This window comes from Apteryx mantelli, chromosome 15 (genome assembly GCF_036417845.1).
Source record: "Apteryx mantelli isolate bAptMan1 chromosome 15, bAptMan1.hap1, whole genome shotgun sequence".
Classification (NCBI taxonomy): Eukaryota; Metazoa; Chordata; class Aves; order Apterygiformes; family Apterygidae; genus Apteryx; species Apteryx mantelli.
The window spans coordinates 15,012,229-15,030,742 of record NC_089992.1 but is presented as its reverse complement, the minus strand read 5'-3'; the positions used below and the strand labels follow the sequence as shown (position 1 = coordinate 15,030,742).

Sequence of the window (18,514 nt, the reverse complement as noted above, 5' to 3'; positions counted from 1 at the left end):
GGCGCCGCGCTCCCCGGGGGGGGGCGGGGCCGCGGGGGGCCGGCCAATGGGCGCGGCCGCGGCGGGACCGGCCAATGGGCGCCGAGCGCTGTTGCTATGCGCGCCCTACTCTGCCTCTTTGTGGAAAATGTCTGGCGCGGCGGCCGGGCGGGCGGCGGCGGCCGCGGCCGGGAGCGGGGACGGGGCCGGGGCCGGGCGGGCGGCCCTGGGGGCGGCGGGCGCCCGGCGGCGGCGGGCGCGGGCCGCGCGCGGCTAGGAGGCCGCCTGCGCGGCGGAGGATCCCGGCATGGGCTACAGAGGACGCCCGGGGCTGCGCGGAGAAGGTGCGTCAGCGGAGGAGGCGCTCGCGGTGCCCGGGGGCGAGCGGCGGGCCGGGCCGGGCCGGGCAGGAGGCCCGTGCGGGGCCGCCGGGCCGAGCCGGCCGGGGCCGGCGCCAGGGCTGGGACGGGCCAGGCGGCCATGTCCCGTGGTGCTTTCGGTGCAGGTGATCTAAAAACTGGTTCACACTAACGCTTGCCCCTTCAGCTGCGCTCACGAATTATGCTGTACTTAATTTGCAATTACTTCCTTAAAAAAAAAAATCTAAACGTGTGTCTCCTGAGGTTAAGTTTTCGTGATTTTTTTCAACTTCCCTTTAATTTAAAGAAAGAAGTAATGGACAGCCTAAAAATTAAAGCACTTAGTAGCATTCGTTGTGTTTTGTTACGGCAAAAGTATTAAATGGCCTGGGACATGAGGGGGGATATTTTTAAGCATTAAAAGTGAGACACTTGTTAAACGTCAAATTTACTAACGGTTGTAGTTAGTGTAGCCCTATGTAACTTCATGACTTTTCATTGTTACCCCCCCCCCCCGGTCCCTTAACAAGGCACATAAGAAACTCAGTTAAACTTATGTAAGTCAAGTTTCTCTTGCTCTCTCGCTCTTTTTTTTTTCCCTTCCTCCAGCCGGAGGAAACAATTTCAGTATTTTGATTTCTGCTAGAAAGAAAATGTATAAAAGCATTATCAGTCCCTTCCCACTACTTATTTGTCTTGGGACAAATGAAGTTGATGCAAATACATCAGCTTTTTTAGCAACCAGAAGAGAGATATACTTTTAATTAGTCTATTATTGGCTGCTCAACTATATGCTATGTATAAAGTTATTGAAATAGCATACTGAACTCAAATGCCAAACTGAAGATTATCCATTCCTTTTTATACAAAGAAGTTCTCTAAAAATGCAATGTTGTTCGGACTAAGTAATTACGTATATTCTCGTACTGGGTATAGAACTTGTTTGTATTTGTCTGAAAGGTTCCAGAGCTCTAGCTCAAGTGAACTTTGTGGCTTTAGATTTCCATCTCATGATACAGGAGGAGGAATGATCCCACTAGTGTACTTACATGGTTTGTATGGGAATATCTGTTGTGGATCACTGAAGCATTGTTTTAAAAGGCAGTAAGGAATTGTTAAGAGAAGACAAAATGAAATTTCATAATTATTGCACATATTAAGAATTTTAAATGTATTAATTTAATGCCTGCTATATTGAATCTATGTAGCAAATTATTAGGAGTGGAGGAGGCAAGCTAGGTTCTTGGCCCTAATTCTATTAAGCATTTACGTTTTGACCCAATATAACATTTGATTCTTTTGAATACCAAAAGACTATTAAAGCTTTTTAAAATGATCTACATTGAGGAAATTGGTAAATAGCAGAACTTTGCTGTGTGTGACACAATGCTATCCTAAAACTATCAGAAACTTTCTTTTGTTCTGTGCATTCGTAATTCTGTAGCAGTTTCTGGTGTCCGTTTTAAAATGAGCATCTTTTTGCACAGTTTGAGAGATGTAATACTGTCCTAATTTATTCTCCTAGCTAAAGTTTAAAAACAATGTTATGGGCCTGGCCATTCTCCAAGAAGTATTTAAAATGAGAAGCATATATTGTCTCTTTTGTAACTTTTTTGCCTTTGCAGGTAACTGTTTAACCACTTAAGTGCAGGCCTGGTAGGTGGAGGCTAATAAATTGGAAAAATTACCTGAGGAGCTTCATGGTACTCTGCCGTCATCAATTTCATCTCTGTTCTTTCCAAGTTCCTTGCATTTCTGATGAAGTACTGTCCCTTCTTTTGGTCTTCTAGCTTTATTCCTTTCCCTCCACCCCACCTTCTAAATAATCTGGACTGCAAATACTGAAACAAACCTACTGAAGCTGAAGGTAGCCTTGCTAGCTAGGAGGATTTTGGGTGGTCAAACATGTTCTGACAAAGTTCCACAAGATAAACTACCCACCACTTCGATGACAATGAACAGGTTGTAACATCAAAAAGTTTTGAGAGACAAAGTAAGAAAGCATAAAGAAAAGATGAACACAGCAGAAAAACTGCAGTAGAAAAGGTCAGATTTTATGTGTCATAAAAATAGCTTTCTGTGGGTTTTTTGTTTTTTCTTTATTTCAGATGAAATAATGGGATTCACAGTCTACATTCCTCACCTGAGGACATTTCTTAATGAGTTTTATGTTTCTTTTTACTGTGTTTTTGTTTGTTTGTTTTTTAAAGTAGCCTGATAGCCAGTTCTCTTTTTACAGCAGTAATGCATACATTTCCAGCTGTAGGTGTGGTTTCTAACTGACATGATGGCTGTAATAAAGTTCTAAGAGTGTATCAACTCCTACTTAACCTGCATACTATACAGCTGTTTAAAGTGTTGTCTATTTAAATAAAATTCTTGAATTCTTAAGCGTTTCTATCTCTTCTCCTTGTGAATAGTGTTTAAAAGCTTTATTATTAACAGTGCATTTGCACTGTTGTTTTGTTTCTCACCCCTTCTTGTTTTTCAGGTATTCTGAAAAAAAAAAAAAAGCAGCCCAGCAGCATTAGTAAGTGCCTCACATGTAGTTAGAAAATGTGCTTAACTGCTCTTCCCCAGTATGATTATGTTGGGCTTAAATATGCCATCAGTGCTTGGATAGCTTCTTGGAGTTGAATCACACCCCTGGAGTTGACATGGGTTGATAGTCAGAAAGCTGCCCTGGATGTAATTCACCAAGCCTTCACATGTGAAGTTGAGTTTCTGTGATGGATGCTTTTCCTGAACATGCTGAAAGAAAAACCTTTTCAGACACTTCCAGGTTGTTTAGCTGCATCTTCCTCATTGGAACCATAAGTAATGAAACTGTCTAGGTTCTTGTTTTGATATAGTGTTGCTTGGGTCTCTGAACCATTGCATTATATCAATTCTATGCATGTCTACTTGTATCTACCAAATCTCTCATTTTAGGATAATCTGAGAAGGTGTCTTAGCCACCGCTGTCTTTGCACTGGTTCTTGCTGTGCTGAGATTGCTAGGGCATGTAACAGATCGTTGGTGTGCTTGTCATCTGATTGAAAGACTGGCCTGGAAAATACTGTCTTGTTATTTGGATGTATGAATTAGTCTTCTTATGCTCTGCAAACCTCTTTCCATATTCCCAGATAAATATTTCTCAGTTCTTTTTTTCTTCACTTTGTATGTTCAGAGGATCTGAGCCTTGTTCACTGGCCAAACCTGTAAGCAGAATGCTTTTAGCCTACAAGATACAGCTATTTCCTCATTGAATGACAGAAAGAAGTACTTTCTGCTGAAGGCCTGTTACTTGCTCTTTTGTGAAGTAGCTTTAGGAACAGTAAAAGAAGAATGGTCATATGTTCTCTTTTTGTCAGTGTATAGCCTCTCACTTTCTTCTGAGAGCGTGAGAGAAGAGCAGCAAGTCTGGCCTACTGTCTTAGGACAGTCAGTGTTTTGCTTTAAGTCATGTAGTTTTGAATGAAGTTAATGAAGTCAAGATAAACTAAAAAATTTCAACTCAAATTCTGAGTTTGGAAATATGAGAACTAAGGTTTTTGCTTTCTTAAAAATATATACAGCTAGTAAATGAATATATTTCAGATTCTCTTAAAGGATAAAAGGCATTATTTCTGTGCTAGTAACACATAGTTGAGTTTATGCTGTTATATTCTGAAGTAAAATTGTAAAACTAATTTCTTCTGCAATATTGAGAAGATTGGATATAGAAGATCAAGGGATACTATGGAACTAGGGAATGTAATATATGGTTGGATATGCTTAAATGGAAGGGAGGTAGTCTGGCTTGAGGTTCAGCTACATCATCTACTGCAGTTCTGTTCAAAATGATGTCTCTGAGAATAAAGCTGCTACTTCCAGAATGCTATCTGCCTAAGTTTATGCCTTTTTCTTGGTAAGAAAGGAAAATATCAACTAACAAGCTAAGACATAGTAGTGACACTGTCTGAAAGATAACTAAGCCCTCAGATGAATTTTCACATTTGTTGGGATTTTTTATAAAAGGACTCCAGGTGTGGAGATTCAAGCTTAAATAGCAAGACCCAGTGATAACAAGCGAGACTGTTGATAGTTAATAACAGATGGCTGAACTTCTGATGCAAATGATCAGCCAGAACAAGAGAAGTTCTCCGCATCCTGACCCAGCAATGCCTCACTGTTCCCATGGCAACCTACACATTTTTCTGGTTATAGTAAAGTTTATGGAACTGAAGATGACTTGTTGGTTTTACAACTATAAAATAAACTTTAAAAGGCAAAGCGTACCAGCTGGAAGTGAAAACATAAACTAAGAGAATGTGGATGTGAATTCCTAGAAGCCTTGCCTGTTTTAGTTTCTATAAGATCTTTCTAAGAGATGTCAAGTACTGTATACCTAAATTTCCTGACAGTTTAAATACAAAAGTTTATAATCCGTCTGAATCTTTTTCATTTAACATAACATAAAAATTAGATTACTATAACTAGAATAGGATTGCGGGGGGAGGGGAAGGGAGGAGGAGGTATTTGGCCTGGGTATGGTGCAGAGAAGCAAGGTGGAACCTGTAGCTCATGGGATGGACATGGCCTTCAAGCTGACTTGCAGTTGGCAGCCAGACCTCCATCCTCTTTGATGGGAGGAGGGGAATGTCGCTGTAGGAGAACGAGCGCCTGTAGTGGGTGGGCCATGGAGGGCTTTGGAGGCTCTGCTGGTCATGGAGCCCTGTAGGAATTCTCTGCCTCTTTGGTGAAACAAAGGGAACTTTTGAATCAGCTGCAAATTGTTGGAAGCTGAGAGAGTATGCTGGAGAAGTATTGCTGCAGGCTTATGTTGTCCTTACTCTTTTTGCAAAGGTGCTTGCCTTGGGCTGCTATAAGCAGAATGTTAGAAGGACCCTTAGTCTGACTCGGTATTTTTCTTATATACTATGGCAAAGTTATTTTGCGGTTCCTGTACATACTAGTTAAATTAAAAAAACAGAGTTTAAGATGCCTTTTTAGGGTATGATAGCTGAAAGAGTCTTTTTGTAGACTAGTGATTTCAGGTCACTGAAATTACTGGAGAAAAGTGCTTCTGAAACTGGTTTTAATCTATTTCGCTGGGCAGCATGTGTGGGTATTATTGAAACCAAATAATCAGTTTTTGTAAAGCATAAATGATCTGTTGAATGTCTGTTTTATCAGTGCTTTTAAGAGCAAGTATTTTCTTCAGCTGTTGCTTCCCCCCACCCCCTTCCTTTCCATGAGGTATATGTATGCTTGTGGTTCTTACGCTGTGAAAGTGGTTTCTTTACAGAAATGAAGATAGTCCTTGGTATAGAAGTGTACTAAGCCAGTATCTTCTTAAACTGTGCTTGCAGATTCTATCATATTGCTGTATTTGATTATCTAAATGGATCAAGGAATTCTTCAGCCTCCAAGGATATAACTCAACCACAATGTTACCTTTTGAGAGAAGGGAAGGAAATTCATGGAATTCCTACCTGATGATTATTTTTGGTCAGTGATACAAATTGAGTCACACTTGGGTACCAGGGCCGTTTTTTGCTGGGTAATGAACAAACATGGAACAAAAAGACCATCCTCACTTCGAACCTTATGCAAGTATCAAACAAGAAATGAGTGAATTCCAAACGAGAGTTATAAGAAAACAAAGGAATAATACTGATCAGACAGATAAACTGTATGTTGGGATCACAGTTTAACAGGACTTTGTCACAGTAACAGAAAAGCTTGGAGGATGAGTCATTCTGCACCCTGTCTGTTGCATGTTCCTCCTAAGTATACACAACAACACAGGAAGGAGGGAAGTAAAAGTAATTAATGGTCTTGAAAATCTAGCATGTCTGTGGTGGAAGTTAATGTCAGAGGGCTAATTTAAGCAAAAGTTTACTGTGATAGTGAGTGGAAGACAACAGGAATGATGGTAAGCCATGGAAGATCTTGAAAGTGGAGAAAAATAGTTTGCTTGTTATGAAAGAAGATGTCAGCAGAGAAATGCAAAAAGATGGATGACAATCAAAAAAGGCAATGGGGAAAATATGATAGCCTGTTAGACACCAACCATATATACTTTCCTCATAAGGTTGAATGTTGGTGAAGTATTATGTTTTCTATCTTTTTCACACTTTTCAGTAATTAATTCCATGAGAAATTTTATGGGCACCACTGCTACTTCCCAGAGCAGGCAAATGAGGTACTGCCATCTGCTAGCTAAAGGCTCAGTGGTGTTCACGTGGGCTCTAGCCAGACCCAGAGATCAGAACTGTCAGGGAATTTTTTCACCTTAATTATAACTTGGATTGTGAAGAATTTATCTACGGGGAAATGTAAGCTTTATGCATTTTTTCTTCTGTAGTTGGTCAGGAGAGAAAAATCCTGTTTTGCTGAAAGAATATGGTCTGACAACAGATTTTTGCTATTGCAGCTGTGTTTGTATGCTTGTATCAAATTTGCATTAGGATAGGTGAAATCTGAATGTTAATCCTGCAGTGCTTTGGAAAAGGGGAGTTGTATTCGAAGGACGTGTTGTTACCTTTCTCTGTGTGTAGTAGCCAAAGGACTCTGGCATGCCAAATGGAGCATTAGGAGGGAGAAGACTAGCCAGACTGGTTGTATAGACATGTGGAGACAGAAGCAGTCATCTCCTGAAGCCCTGCAGCTCCAGGTACTGAAAGCCAGCTGTTGTGGTGTAGGCTTCACTGGGCAGAAAGTAAGTGAACTTCACTGCTCTCAAGAACATAAGCATAGGATTTGCAGATATGAATATAAAATATGTAATGATAATACATGAAGTCAGAAATTCTCCTGTGGAAAGTGTCCATGTCCAATTCATAGTTCATGGTGACCAGTGTGCAAGTGGTGCTTTGTGATTCCTCTGCCCCACGCCGTTGCTGTGGGGCCGCAGGGTGACTGACAGATGCTGTGGGACTTCTCTCTGCAAGATGGGGGGACGGTGTCCCCGCTCGGCGGCAGTGACCTGAGCCATGTCATCATGGGTCTTCCGGAAGCATATTCAGGAGGGCAGACACCATCCAAAGGATATGAAAGTACATACCTAGCATGTTCCTGTGCTTTATTTATTCCCTAAATGCTGTTTCCTAGGGATCACTTACAGGACAGTGAACCCAACAGGAAGGGTGTACTGAACTCAGTCTACACATTTTCCTGCGGATAAAGAGGGCATGTTGTTTTTCTTCTTGATTCCTATGTCAAATTCTGGTTCATTCAAGATCAGACACTAAATGATAAGAATAAAATGTTCCATACTTAAAATCTCTGAAATATATTTTTATTAGTTCTTAAAGATAACTGATTGTAAACAATAGCTGTTTACAGTAAGTCAATGTATTCATATATTCCTGAATGTAAACTTAAAATGCTTCTTGACTATAGCCTTCTACACTTTGTTATTTTTTTCTTTAAAAAGAGATCCTCTCCCTCAAACAGAATTATGCATGATTGTCACTTGATAACAGTGAAGTTTTTTTTTCTTCACTATTTTTTTTTCAGAAAATCTCTGTATAAATTTCTTTGGTAACAAGAGACAGAACAAATACTACTGTCAGGCACTTTTTTACTTAACGTTTGTGCCAGGGGGATTGTGTGATGCTCTGCTTGAGCATGCACAATAATTTATGTCTATTAAACCTGACAAGTGGGTGAATCCTTAGTATTGGCCAAACTGTGCTAGCAACTGATGTGTTGCAGGTGCTAAGTTTTTGGCATTTCTAAGCTGAGGACAGCTTGGAGCAGCTTCCCCTAAAAGAAAGTCATTTTGGCATCTTCTGATTTAAGTTTCATGGAATATTTGCTTTGTGAATTAATACATGTTCTGATGCTAACTTGCTTTTTTTTCCCTGATGTGTACTTTTGATTAAATAAATGTTTGTTTTGATAAATACATATTTATTGACAAATTATAAAGGAGGAAATTAAGACTCAGTTTTATTTGTTTACCTATCTGTGCTTGTGTCAGTTGTTCTTGTGCAAAATACAAAAGAGGCTGTGGAGGACCTTGAGCTTTGACTAGATAAAAAATTCTATTCTTTCATACGCTGCTTGTTTTCACACCATTCTTGCAGTGTACTGTTTTTTTTTCTTCCTAACAGTTTATTGCTCTGTATCTTGATACACAGATCACCTGATCTTAAAGGCATGCAAATGTAGAGCTTGGATCCTTAATTATTATATAAACTGCTAATTTATCTTAAGCAGCAGGATGATATTGCTTGCTAATAGGTTTGGTTTGAAAATGGTAGAGGAAGGGTGAGTCCTGTTCCTTGGGTTCTCTGGAAAGTATGTTCTAAGAATATGCGGTACAGGGTGTTACAAAACACACGTGCAACCAATAAACTTTGAGTGGAGGCCAGGGAAGATGGGTAATTCAAGGTCAGAGCTGTGTAGGGATACTTCTGCATGCTGGCCTTCGCTGTGCCTGTTTTCACACAGTGCCAACAACTGCTCAGTCATCCATGAACTCACTTTTTCCCTTGAGGAGGGAGGATTGTTTTGAACAGCTACGTTATGAATACATCACTATTATTCTTGCTCTAATAGTGTTAATTTTAGCACTTCAGAATAATGTCTTAAATCTAATATTGTTGTAAACTTCTTTGGTTCTAATAGGGGATTTAGTGGCTAGAATATTTAAGATAGCCTTCAAAATTGCAATATAACCATATTGAGATGATTGAATGAAGAGGAGAGGGAAAGGAGACATTTAAATTTTGTAAGTAAACAAGTATGTCAATTAAATTTCAGTGTTCAAGTGGACCTGACTCTTAAAAAGTTACTTTCCAAGATGGGGTGAGAGGGAACCTAACAAGATCTGAATGCTCTAGAGTTCCATTAGTGTGGGCTTTTTTTTTTTTTTTTTCCCTTAAAGTAAATCTGAACTATAATAAGATAAATATCACACAACTAGATTCCTGGTGATTCTTCAAACTGCACGAATGCAAAGAGGAACAAAACCTGCAACTGTCAAACTATTCAGTACTTGGCACAGATGAAATGAGGCTAGTCACTTGAAATAACTGTTCTGATGGTTTGGATTCAACTGAAAGTGCCTTACTTCTCAGACAGTTGTAGTGTTTTAATTCCTGGCAGGTGGGATCTTTTAAGCATTGTGGAAAACTGTATAGATTATCATTTCTTCTGGAATTGAAAAATAAAGCAAATTCATTTTCAACTAATCTAGATACCAGGTTAAGTGAGTCAAGGATATCAGCTGAACTGGGTACCAAGTGCTACCATCCTCAACACTTTGTTTTCATTCATAATATTTAAATATAGTTTTTATAGGTTCCTTTAAGACAGCAGAATATTTGAAATTGACTGCTGTGTGCCCATAACAAAAGGTTATTGCTTTTTGACCACAGAGCTCAACACTGTGCTGGTATATTGCTGATAAGCCCCTCTTTTTCACTCTTATTAAAGTTGTAATGCTAGTAATAATACCAGAACTTTGTGAGAAGTGAAACACCTAGAGGGTGATCAAAATTCCTGCCACTGAAAAAATGGCATAGTTAATAGTGCATAGGGGAGGTCTCAGTCAGTTTTCCAATAGAGTAGACTACTTCCCCCAAAACTTGGCTAGATCATAAATGTTTCTTTCTCTTTCCCAAACATCTAGATTCACCCTCATGCACATACTTTCCTTCCCTGGCTTACCAGCGTTATTTTGTTTTAAGACACACCACAGTAAAATTGAGAAATTACAGTATCTTTTTAATATGCTCGCTTTGAGGAGATTCTCAAGATGCTTTAGAGGTTTCTCAGTAGCCTTTGGAAACTCTTCCTATATCTTTATGTACATTGAAGAAAGACAACTTTCAAGAGAAAAATTAGGGAGGTTGAACTAGTGATGTCTAACTTGCACACTGTGTTTCCTGTGGAAGTTCAAAGTAGCTTATTTGTTCCTGACTTCAATCAAAGTCTAAAGAAAATTATCAAAAATCGTGGATTTTTTGGCATTTTATAGTTTGTGTAGATTTAAAGTGAAGATGAGGGTGTTTGGCTACTGACTGTTGAAAGTTTTGTAGACCGTGACACCTGTTTTGAAGGCTGAGTGCTTTAGTACTTACAAAACTTCACCTGTATTGTTCTGAAGGCTGTGTTTAATTAAGATTTGCCATAGTGTATGATCCCCTAATTGAAATGGTTCTTTTTTTTAGACATGTTTATCTGTAATGCTAACAGTTGTGGCATCCCTGTCAATTGCACCCCAAAAACGAGTCGGTTTAGATGTCTTCCTTTCACAGTGCACTTTTCAGCTTCTTTCTGGTTTATTTTCAGGAGGTCTGACTATGGTCTGAAGCAAATGTCACGTGATGTAACTGCTGCTCTTCTTGCTATGATCACAGGGAAGAAAAACACCAGTTTGTGCCTGGTGTTTTCCAGAGGAAAAAATGGAACCTATGCTCACACATAGCTCAGATGGCATTCCCCATCAGGAATTTCACATGCTCCCGTTACGGTTCTGTTCAACCCCTTAATGACTCTTCCGAACCATTCACGCAATCATTTAGAGAGTTGAAGGCTACTTTACATATCTCTTCAAAAAAGAAGCGCTATTTCATCGTAAAATAAGCACAAGAGCACTGAAGTATACTGTCAAAGTTTCTATGCCCAGTAATTATTTAAAGTGGTCAGAAAAATATTGAAATACATTAGATTATTTTTTAAACTTAGTGGGGAAAATTAAAAAAACAGCATTTTTTGGCATCATCAGTAAGAATGCTGTTCCTAAAGGTGCTTGCATGTATGGTGAAGGCGGTGAGCTAAAGAGGAACAAACTGCTGAATAACATTTTGACAACAATCTTGTCAGCACAGGATACAAACATGCAGTGTTTTAAGCAGAGGGCTGCTCTGGCAGTTCTCAGAAGCATTGCCATATCCCTTGCAGGTTTTTTTAAACAGCAGTCCAGTGTTCTTTTCCAGTCACATCTGAGACTGATTTATTATCACAAATTGCTGCTTTACATTTTTAAACCAATCTCTATATAAAATACTGCAGGAGTCTGCAAATAGTTGAACCTTTGTCAAGCTGGATATTGTTAAACAAATTAAGGAGGGAACTTATATCTGTGCTCATGAGTGTTTAGGGCCTCAACATTTCTGGTACACTTTTTTATTTATGTATTATAGAAATACTGCTGCATCCACAATCACTGCTAGGATTTAATACGTAGGTGCTGTCAGCCTGTTTAATGGGAGAGATATCTCGGTTTCTGAATAGTGTTAGACCACCCAGTACTCAATTACTGCAACTGTCACAGAGATGATATGCCTTCAGAAAGATGTGCGGCTTAGCCCTTTTTCATGCCCTTTTTCATACCCTTTTTCATTTTAAATATGTACTTTCTAGGCTTCCTTTGAAAAGAAAGCACAGATCTGGAGCTACTGTACTGTGATATTTACAGCTAAAATAAAATTGAGTAAGTTTGTGAAAGCCTTCAGTCTGTATGTCATCAGCCAGGTAGTTGCTCTTTAAGTTGGTTCCTAAATTGGAGAGAATAACAATAGTGAAGTTGGTTATCGGTCGTCATCGTCTCCAAAGTTGCCTTGGCTATGGAAGCCTTGCTGAAACCTTCTTTCACTGATTAGTGAAGGAAGTTTGAAAGAACATATATAGAAAAAACCTCCTATTGAAAAATCGATTTTTTGAAAATAAAAATGCCTAATCACTTTTCTGGAAAGCATCTTAGGAAAAAATTTTCATATATTTTATAAGCCGAAGTATGCTATGTTTTCTGTGCTGGGTTGATATGCTGTCTTCTTCCCCAACTCTTTCAGCTCCCCAGAACAAGTATTTAGGATGTAGTTTCACATTATGTTGGCTGTGACTTTAAGCTGGGCTATGTCTGATCTCCACGTTTCCCTTGCTCCCTCCTGGGAGCTAGGATGAGAGTTTAAAATGGGATCATTGTAGTAATTTGTTTTCATTATAATCTTAAAAATATATATATCAACGCCCTTATGAGAATGGTAAATCAGTGCTGCTGTTGAGAATGAAGACTGGATATAAAACTTTTACTCCCTTCCAATTACAGCTGCAAAGTCTATTGGGTATCTGTTCTATGCTTATAGTGACATATACCTGTTCTGAAAGATACTGTCTTCTAAATGTTTTCCTTTCATGGACTAACAAAAATATCTGAAAAAATATTATTTTTGAGCTGCAGAATTATGAATCCTATTGCCTTGTCATGCTTTTTAGGATTTTTCGCTCAGCTAGTTCTATCAAGTCACACAGTTTCTTCTAACATAACCTAATTTAGGCCAGAGCATCAGCTAATCAAGAAAAAAAGAATTGTAAAAAAAGCTAGAGGAGAGTGAATGGGAAACTTAAAAATTACTCAGTCTGTTCCTGATGTGTAGTATTTGTTTCACTATTATATAATTTCAGGGTTTTTTTGGGTAGATCACATTTAATCAAATCACTATCACAGAAATTATTGCATTAAGGAACAGAAAACAGAAATTAGTATATGCTTAATTAAGGGCCTTAACTGAGGCAGAAGTCCTCTTAACTTTTACTCCCTGTCTAGTTATAGCATGTTGGTTAAACACTGACTTGGTAATCTTTTGTAACCCATTTTGTAGAGTGGTAAATCTAGGGATCAACAAAAAGCATATGTTCTGTTCCTCTAACCTGTGTATATTTAAAGTTCTGAACATCTTTTTAAAAGCCAGCATGGAAAGTCTTACGGCTTTACACTATCATTTCAGCTCTGTTCAGATACAGTGGAACAGCTGTATTCCTAACATGAGTTGGCTTGCACCTCAAAGTGAACTGGCGTTCAAAATGAGTCAGAAACTTGCTGCATATATTCAGATATTTCTTGTTTATTTTCCCTACTAATTGTGGACTATGAAATCATAAAAAATTGATTACTTCACAATTTGGGATTTCATTGCAGAGCAAGAAATAATTTGGCATACATTATTTGGTCTTGAGTATTCCTTTTTGTTGTCCAATGAAGAGAAAACATGCAACGATCAGAATGACTAAAAACACGTTTCTGGATAAAACTCTGATATTGAGGGAACTGTGACACTTGCTATGCAAGTTAGGCCATAATGGTAGGTTTTTGGTAAGCTTTTGCGCACACTTTTAGTGGTGTGGAAGTAAATACTTAAACAAAAAAACCCTAAAACCTCTTTCCCCAAGTTTAGTTTAAATAATGTGATGTTCAGTGACGATCCCTTCAGTCTGTTATTTCATTAAATAAGTTTCCCTGATCAAAATACAAACATTGGAACTAGAATTCAGTTTAAAGCCAAAAAAGAAATAGAAGCAGGTTAAACTGATGTTGCTAGGTAAAAATAGAAAACTACAGTACAGTTGGAAGCAGAGTACTGCCTCCGTGAGCAGTGTGATGATGGCAGATAGGGTGTCAGCTGAAATGCAGGAAGCAGCATGGCAACGCCCAGATCACTTTAACAGTCTGTATTTTATGTTCTCAGCTTAAGCTTTAGATGAAGTAAACTGGTTTTCCTCACCCAGATTTTCTTTCTGTACTTATTCAGCTGTTTGACTCTGAAGGCATTTTAGTAAAAATTATTATTTAAATTGCAGTTTTTTCCAGCCCTGCTTTTTGATAAGTTCATTTACTGTAAAATAGACTCAAGATTAGTTTTGAATGTTGTGAGACACGTGCGGCAGAAGTACGCAGTAAATTTCTTTGATATATGCAGGGGAGGTTGCTGCAGTCTGGAGTGGAACATAGAAACAGTGTTGACTGATTTCTGTTGCTCTGGACTCCAGAGTAACTTCATCGACTACTGTATAGCTGCGTCTTAATTTAAAAAAAATTCTTCCTTATTTATCAGGTTACATGTTTTATTCTATTTTTCTAATTATGAACTAGTATAATGAGGTGAAAGCAGCTGAATTTCTTCTGATTTTCCTATGCAGAGCTAAGTAGATCCAGCACTTTTTATAGCTTCTAATTAGTTTTCTTCAAACAATAGCAGATATATATCAATCCTAATTAAAAGCTCCTATGCTATCATCTCCTGCCCGCAGCCGGACTATAGTGATAGGTAGTGGTTCAGCTTGGTACCCTAGAAAATATAAGGAGATGGTAAGAGTACGATGAGGTAATGGATTTCTTTGCTGACGTTCTCGTAATGGTTATCATGCTTCCCAAGCTTACAGATGTCTGGCAATCTAAGGCAGGGGTCAGCGTCAACAAACTCTATGTAGGAGTACTCCTAAGCTATGGCAAATAACCAGTTCATTGCATTTGCTTGAATATAAGTAAACTTAACTAATAGCTTGTTTCTTGAAGGAAGTAGGCTAGCTCATGACTTTGACTCTTGATAGCTTAAGTTGTATTTCAGTTCTTCATACTGCGAGGCTTTTGAACTGTGTGATTTCAGATATAATTATGGGTTTGTAATATGCAGACACAACAGGACTGCTCATTCAGAAATCATGAATTTCTGAGGTTCAAGGGCAGCTTTCTTTGAAGTGAAGCACAACGTGGAATTAGTGAACTGGAGCATCTATAGATATTTCTAATTCCAAAAGAGAAGCTGTTAGTCAAATGTTTACATTGTGTTTTGTTTTCTTAGAGTAGTTTCTTGAATCTTTGCCTTATTCTTAAAATCTAGAACTACCTTTAACTTACTTTTTGGAATAGTAAGTTAATAAAACTTATTCATAGTTTTTCCCTCTTAGAATATTCTGATATCTGCCTCTGTCTCTTGTGACTAGTTGGTCAATAAACTTTAGTTTCAATTTATTGATTAAAGGGCAGTAGTGCGTTATTACTTTAGTTCCTATAAACTTGTTTCAGCTAATTGGATTGTTTGCTATTTTAAGGGGAATAAAAAACATACATTGCTGGGATGTATATTTTGTGTTATATACTTGAATGTTTAATTGCTGGAGATGAAGCAGAGTAATAATCATATCTGTATAGTCAGATTATAGTATTATTTTATGCACAGTATATGATGTGTGCCTTAAACACAGCTGATTCATACACAAAAGCAAATTATTACAGCACACAACACTAACAGACTTTTTTTTCTAACTAAACACTGAGTTTGCTGTGTCTATAAATGTCTTTCCACCCTTGTTCTCAATTACATCAACTTGCATCATCTGTGTCTGTTTTGTAGGAACAATTGCCAGGCTTCTCAATATTTATAGTCTTTTCCTTTATGAAAACTATTAAAAGTTGCTATATATTATACTAATCAAGTGGAGCTAAAAAAAAAAAAAAGTGTTCCACATGAACTTTATACAAAAATATATTTCTTAGTACCAGTTGCTTTTTGTGCTTTAAAAAACCTAAAAAAAATCAAATGCCTTGCTTGTTACATTGCTGACATAATTTTAAGTTGTTGGCCCTGTCTTTGAAATGCTATGATGAAAACAGTAGCATTTTCTAGTTCCGTACTTGGTGTTTCTCATCCTTTAACTGGATACAGTTTTAATTTTGAAATGACATCATATTTTTAACTACAGCCAATACAAATATGTCTTTCTAGCTATTTGGGTCTTCTTTTCCATCCTTAAGGCAAGAAGTTGGTTACTTTTGAAATAGTAATTCCTTAAATGCTAAACTTAGATTTATATAATAAAAATAGATTATAAGGAAATAATGAGGATAGTCTGATACAGGAGGATGGGCAGTGTTTGCAAATTAAACTTTAAATAAGTTTTAACTGTTTATAAAAAGTAATATCATTTATGTATTCTGTATCTTGAGTAATGATTATTTCAGATTTTTTTACCTTGCTTATTCATTAGTTGGATATTGCATTTGGACATTTTTAAACTCTATATAGTTCATGAAGTCAGTTTGTGGTACAGAATACCTGTGAAAAAGTTGAATGTTTCAAGCATACGATATAAATTTTGTAACATTTTTAATGCAAAAAGAAAGGGTCTTTTCCCCCTCTTTCCCCCCTCTTTCCCCCCTCTTTCCCCCCTCTTTCCCCCCTCTTTCCCCCCTCTTTCCCCCCTCTTTCCCCCCTCTTTCCCCCCTCTTTCCCCCCCTCTTTCCCCCCCTCTTTCCCCCCCTCTTTCCCCCCCTCTTTCCCCCCCTCTTTCCCCCCCTCTTTCCCCCCCTCTTTCCCCCCCTCTTTCCCCCCCTCTTTCCCCCCCTCTTTCCCCCCCTCTTTCCCCCCCTCTTTTCCCTCCTCTCTCTCCCTTCTCTCCTCTTTTCTTTCTTTTCTCTTTTTCTCCATTTCTTTTTTTCTTTTTAACTGAACCTAACTGGCTGTGCATAACCACTCAGGTAATAGAATGTATCTATTAATTCGTGTCAAGGCCAAAAACTTCTGATCAAGTATAGATTCCTTCTATAAAAGAGAGCTTTGTGTGGTAAGTTGTTAATGTTAATTAAAGGTCATGTCTATTTTACTGTTACTTGCCATTTAAATTTTTCTAGTGCAAATTCTCAGGTGTCACCCCTTACTCTGCACTTTTCTGTTACAGTAAGAAAATGTTTGACTTAGATACGATCTGTTTGCACAAGCTCTTGCAGATCTTGATCAAAGCTCTTTGCCTTTTTTCTTGAAAGCTAGAGTATTTTTGCATATTTTAACTAGACAGAATTTCTCAAACACTTTCTTAAGGATGAGTGTCTTCTTTCCCCTTCTGCTTAGTCTGCTAATCCTGAGGCAATTCTTGTTTAAATTCTTGTAACTCTTGCTGAGCACTTTCTAGCTTTTTGAAACTTGCACATCAGAGTAGAAGAAGTACTCCAAAGTACTGCAGTGGTGATCTCTGCCAGCGTGACTTATTCCATTAAAATCACCCTGACCTTCAGACATATAAAGATGAGCATGGTGCTTGTATCGGCAGCAGGATAATACTGCAAATTATTTTTTTGTCAGTTATAATATCTAAATCCTTTTCTGAGTCTTTCCAAATCTTATTTCCCTGTCCTGCAGTATGCCTTCCCTATTGTTGACCGGCCTTTTAGCTGGAAAAAAAAATTTTGCAGGTGCCTCATTTTGTAGGTGACTCATATCACTACATAAGTGGCTTGTCCTCTTTGTTATTTACTATTCCTTTAATCTTTCAGGCACGCTTTATTGGTAATTTTCTGTCATCTCTCAGATGAATGAGCATTTTAACTCATGCCAGATGATTTAACGTATAGTTCATGTGCCATATGTGGCCCTCCAGGGTAATTCATCTATGCCGTGGGCTGCCTCTGGCTTTTCTTCTGCCCGAGGGCTGGCCGTGGCGAGATGAGATGCTCGGGCAGCAGCAGCCTGCTCTCTGAGGCCTCTGCCCCCTCGCTGGTCTGTGGGTGCTCAGCAGCCCCAGCAGACAGGCAGGTCCCATCCTCCTGCCGGCGGGCAGGCCCCTGGGAGCGGGCTGCCATTCCCAGAGGGGCTCTTTCCCCTCGCTCTATGGGGCTGTAAGCAGGCTGTGGGGCTTGTTGTGGCTGGGGCAATGCAGCACCTGGCACCTGTTCTTGCCGGCAGTGGTCAGAGACCTTGGGGGGATGTGTGTGTGTGTGTGTGTGTGCGCGCACGCGCTATGTATGGTGCTGTTCAGAAGTGTCACACGGGCTGTGTACGTGCGATGGATGCCACGATGCAGTAGGAAGAAGGTTTGGGTTATTAGCCCTTCTTGCTGCCAAAAGGAGTCGTATAATTCACTGAGGTAGAGAGTGTACCCCAAATGAATGCCCTGTATCCTGTTCTCATCTGTGTTACTTGCCTATAGAAAAAGTGCATTCCTTTAAGAAGGCAGGGAAAAAAATTCCATAAAGATGCGGACTCCTGTATAACGAACTTAGTTTCCTGACAGTAGGCTTATTTTTTTTATTTACCTCATGCAGCTCTCCACATAGTCTACCAGCCCTGGGGTCCCTGAAATGCAAGCCTGGGCTAGCCAAATATGTACGTGTAAAAGCTAGTTTTACACACTTTACAACTTGCATATGCAGGTAATTGCACTTAAAATTGGAGTTTTTGTTGAATACATCCCTTTTTATATAGATCTCTCAAGTCTGTCTTACCATGTTTGCTAAATGGTATGGTACTAGGGAATGAAGACAAAAAACACCTCCTAACTACTTTTTTTTCTGAGTGGAAAGGTATTTCATGCACCATAATCAAAACAATCATGAATAGAAATTAATTCTATGCCTATTGGCACTTCTGTTTTGGTGGATAACATAGGAAACTTAAGCTAAAATTATGAAGATGTCATGTGTTTTT

The 18,514-nt window shown here is 38.8% G+C and overlaps 1 protein-coding gene across 4 annotated transcripts in view; it reads left to right on the top strand.

Annotated features, from left to right (window-relative positions):
- The first annotated feature begins 251 nt into the window (after positions 1-251).
- Positions 252-18,514, top strand: part of ATOSA (atos homolog A) — a 36,621-nt gene continuing 18,358 nt past the window's right edge. For 3 of the 4 annotated variants that reach the window (XM_067305907.1, XM_067305908.1, XM_067305909.1), the window contains exon 1: positions 252-323. In XM_067305907.1, the coding sequence (XP_067162008.1) occupies positions 287-323 (37 nt within the window). In that variant the 5' untranslated portion in view covers positions 252-286. Of the gene's footprint in view, positions 324-2,851; positions 2,869-18,514 lie in introns of those variants that run through there. The other variant, XM_013957035.2, reaches the window with a different exon arrangement.